The sequence below is a fragment of the Microtus ochrogaster genome, unplaced genomic scaffold (genome assembly GCF_000317375.1).
Source record: "Microtus ochrogaster isolate Prairie Vole_2 unplaced genomic scaffold, MicOch1.0 UNK7, whole genome shotgun sequence".
Taxonomy (NCBI): Eukaryota; Metazoa; Chordata; class Mammalia; order Rodentia; family Cricetidae; genus Microtus; species Microtus ochrogaster.
This window is the reverse complement of record NW_004949105.1, coordinates 4,830,814-4,835,301: the sequence shown is the minus strand read 5'-3', so window position 1 is coordinate 4,835,301 and position 4,488 is coordinate 4,830,814. Positions and strand designations below refer to the sequence as shown.

The following is a 4,488-nucleotide window of genomic DNA, read 5'->3' as shown; positions in this document are numbered from 1 at the left end:
TGTACCCTATGTGTGTATATGTGTGTGTATTTTCAAGGGTGACTAAAGGCATACTGTCACCCTATAGGAATCTGGGGGAGGGGAAGAGCTAGGTGGCATTTTCAACATAATTAGGATCAACTACAGGATGAACTAGGATCCACAGAGAGGAGGAGAAGATTCTCCTGAGAGACGTGACTTTTGGGTGGAAGAGCTCTGTTCTTGGCAGAGCCTTCATGATGAGGCACTTGAGGAAAGGAAGGGTTCTGGATCAGGAGGTCCAGGACTGTCTCTGAGGTGCAAGGGAGTGGCAGGGCCCAGGAAGGTTGAGTCAGGCGAAGATGTTACACTTGGGTGCCCACACACTGCCTGGACCAGCAGAGGCCTGTTGGGAAGCTGGAGTTAGTGGCTTATGTTCAGCAGGGTTACAGGGTAGGCTCAAATGTTCAGAGGAAGCCAGAGCCGGTGACTAGGTGAGCACCACCTGGGCTCTGTAAAAACAACAGCATTCTGCATCTGTAGTTTCTGGGGGGGGGGAGGATGCAGAGTTCAGTTAAACATACATCATGGTGATGCCTACCTGGGGCCAGGCAAGAGCTCCAAGCCTGGGTGCGGTTGCTATATGAGGGACTGAGGCCCTGTTTTCAAGATGCTCACAAGGGGACTTTGGGGAGAGGGTCTGAGGAAGGTATAGGAGGCAAGTTCTGGGATTTCTGTTGAAAGGCTTCCTAGATGGCATAGTAGCTCCAGCACTGGGGAGGCTGAGGCAGGAGGATTGTGACTTCAGGCCAGCCTCCATGCACACACACACACACACACACACACACACACACACACACACACACACCTTTCTATCCAGATCTGGGCATATTCCACTCTGTCCATCATCCATTCTGTGAGCACAAGGGATGGGGCTCTTTGCTTTGGGATGCTGGTTTCTGCCAGCTTTTAGGAAGAAAAATGTGCATTTGTGGGGACCCATGGCCCAGCAGTGTCCTCACCATGGGTATCTCTGGTCTGTTTCATGTTTCTTCACAGGGATGCTGATCCCTCCATTCATCCCAGACTCTAGGACTGTCTATGCCAAGAACATTCAGGACGTGGGTGCCTTTTCCACCGTCAAGGGTGTGGTTTTTGATAAAACCGACACAGAGTTCTTCCAAGAATTTGCCTCTGGCAACTGCTCCATTCCCTGGCAGGAGGAGATGATCGAGACTGGTATTTTTGGGGACCTGAATGTGTGGCGCCCAGATGGTCAAATGCCCGATGACATGAAGGGAATCAACGTGGAGGAGGCAGCCCCTACAGCCAAGTCGGGAATGTGTCTCATCTCTTAGCCAAGTGTCTGAGGAGAGCATGGAGCTGCCTGTGTGCAGAGAGGAAAGTGTACTGAGCTCATGGGAAAAATGCAACCCTGGTGTCAGCCCGTGCTCACTCCACCCACGACACCATGCAACTGTGTCTCCTTGTGGAGCAAGTGAGACTTTCTGTCTATACCCTACAGACATGGCAGACCAACTCTTTTGTCCTATTTCATCCAGAAGATACAAAAAGGCCACCACAGATTGAACAGCAAGGTACAACTTCTCAAAGAACCTCTGCGTAGGATGTGTGGCCAGGAGCGTGGATACTGAGAACCCCACGTTCAGCATGGATGTCCTAGTACATTTCAGGGCAGGCCTGTACTCTGGGGGTCCATGCTGAACCTCTCCTTGCCTGGTTCCTGCCTCCTCAGCTGCCTTTACTGGGTCACCACCTGCTCCACAAACCCCAGTTTGGAGCTAGTGAATCTTCAGGGAGTAGAAAGGCTAAAAGGACCTGGTCTTAGCTGAGAGTCATTGCTTCCTCTCAAGAACAGAGACAGCTACCTCAGATAGCTATGGTCTCTGTTCTCAGTCAACACCTCATATGGTATATACTCAAATCGTCATAGTCATGTCACATGTGATAGGGAGCCCAAGTCTTTACATGTTAATGTCATGTATGATGTATGGCTGAGTCTTCACACCGTCATTACACCTGTAGTGGGTGTTGTGTTCCTGGGCCATCTTTGTTCTGCCACCCCCTTCTTGTTTATGAGGGAAGGTGACCTACATGTACCTGGTCATTTTGGAAGATTGCTGGATGAAGCCAGCACTGGATGACAACCCTGGACCAGCATCCCCCAAGTTGCGTGAGGGTACAAGCAACTGTCGAGAGCATGTCACCAATAAACCCCAGGCCAGCTGCACTGTGCAGGATTCCAGATGTTGCTATAGATTCGCCTTGCACACATGATATCCGGGGGACTAATGCTGGATGCTGAAGAAGTCTGTGCCAGGATTCTGCTCTTCTCGGAGAACCTGACACTGGAATTGTGGGATGCTCTGGAAGGGTCTTGGGGTTGTCCGTGCCCATACCTTCTGGACCATGGCCTGGAGCCTTCTGCGGCTGATTAGTGCTGAGTGATGTATATAAAGGCAAACCCTCCACCATCCCACCTCCCTCCATCCTGTAGAGCATCTCACAAGTATCAAGGGCTGCGTGCGTATTTTATTTGATTATGTTTGGGAGCTCATTTAACAGCTCCTGGCTGAAGACCCTGGCACTTTGGCTGTCTCATCCTCATCTTCACTGGGGTGGAGGCGTGGAAAAGGGTGGGTTTCCGCAGCCACAGCAGGTTCTGGGGAGGCCTAGTCCTTGGTACACTATCATCCCTGTTTGGCCTGCCTAGAGCTCATGGATCTGACGGTAGAATCTGTGTGACTTCACAAGCTCCGTCCTGGGTCCTCCCTCACCCTGGGCTACAGACAGAAGAGCAAGACATCCAGTCCAGTTTAAATTTCAGACAAATAGTGAACACTTTCCCAGGGTAAGTATGTCCCAGCAGTATTTGGGACATACTTCCACTCAAACTTCATAGTTTGTCTGGAATTCATATTTAATTGGATGCTCTGTAGGTCTTTTTTAAAACTCTAAATCTACCCAGCCTATCGCAGACCCATCAAGCAGGGATGAAATTGGGAGCAATGCTGCTTGGCTTTTCCGTGTCTCTTGGTCAGGGGAGGGCTCTCCTCACTCGGGCCTGCTCGCATACGTAAGCTTGAGTGTCATGTCACTCAAAGAGACACATCCCAAGGCTGTTAGAGAGCACAGACACCCAGCAGCCATGTTCTTGGCTGTACACACAGGGCACTGCTAGCTTCACCAGGGGGAGGTACTGAGTGGAGAAAGATGAACTGCTTGCTCTGTGTTCTCTGGGTAGAGATTTTAGCCAACTCCTCTTCCTAGAGATTTCTTTGACGGGTTTAAGGGACTTCCACCGTAGATGTTCTCTTAGGGACAGTAACTTTCAGCCTAGAAAGCTCCCCCATTGCCGTGGTCCCTCCTTACCCCTAGAGTTTATAAATGCCTAGGTCCTAGAGCTCAGGTCTTGCCTGGACACTGATCCCAGGGAGCTACAGGTCACCCACTGTGGTTCTGACAGTTGCCAGGCCCCCTTGGCTCTAACCTTCCAGAAGACAGCAGATCATTACTAGTTGTAGGATGTCTTGGATGCTGATATGCAGGCCTGTGGTAGGGAAAGGACTTTTCCATACCCATGATGAGGAGACATCCCTAGGACTGGAAGCCCTGTGAGATATAGATTGTCTTGTATTCAGGTCACCAACATGTTGAGAACTGTTTCACTTTTGGCCACTCGGAGATATACCACTGTGGTGACATTCATTCTGCAATGAACTCTAATAATTCTTCACTCTCAGGAGGTTAGAGGTAGAGGAGGCATCTGAGACTAGACAGAGAGGACTCTGGGAGTTGGAGGTCATCTGGAGGACAGGATCCCACTATGAGCAGTAGGGACATGTCAGCTTTTACAGTGTTGTATTCAAACTGAGTTTGAATTTTATTCCTTTTTATGGACATTATTGATAATTATAGGAATAGTTATCAAGGATTGTGACATTCTATAGTAGGCCCTGAAACTCTTCCCAAACCCAAAGTCATCACAAGAGGTCTGGGAGGCTCAGTGCCCAAGTCTCTGGCTACGGTTTGATGAAGGTTTAGTGTGTGCCCAAAGCTCTGTGTTTTGGAAGTTGTACCTCTTGTGAGATAATCTAGGTAGTATGGGACATTTAAGAGATGGAGCATAAGAGCTGGTCTTTGGGGCAGTGTTTTGGAAAGGCTTGGCTAATTCTGTGGATTTCTGTCTGGGCTGTAAGAGCGTGGGTTCCACTGCAGATGTGAGTCTGACCTCTGAGCCCCATGGCTTCCTGTCTGTCTACATTTTCTTTCACAGCTGTATGTGCTCTCAGTGAGTCCATTGTGCCATCACCAGAGGTCAAACAAACGGGATCACTCATCTTGGCTTTCCAGCTTCCAAACTGGGTTAAATAAACCTCCTCACAAATTACCCTCTCTGTGGTATTTTGCTAACAGTGAATAAACTGTTAACTTTAGAGTTTTACATCGATACAAAGCAGACTTCTGGATCTAGACAAGATGGTACACACACACACACACACACACACA

General features: G+C 49.3%; 1 protein-coding gene across 1 annotated transcript in view; it reads left to right on the top strand.

Annotated features, from left to right (window-relative positions):
• The window catches only part of Grk1 (G protein-coupled receptor kinase 1), a 15,502-nt gene extending 11,054 nt beyond the window's left edge, over positions 1 to 4,448 (top strand). Inside the window, exon 7 of the mRNA XM_005366257.3 lies at positions 1,018 to 4,448. Within this exon, the coding sequence (XP_005366314.1) occupies positions 1,018 to 1,316 (299 nt within the window). The 3' untranslated portion in view covers positions 1,317 to 4,448. The remainder of the gene's footprint in view (positions 1 to 1,017) is intronic.
• Positions 4,449 to 4,488: the final 40 nt, after the last annotated feature.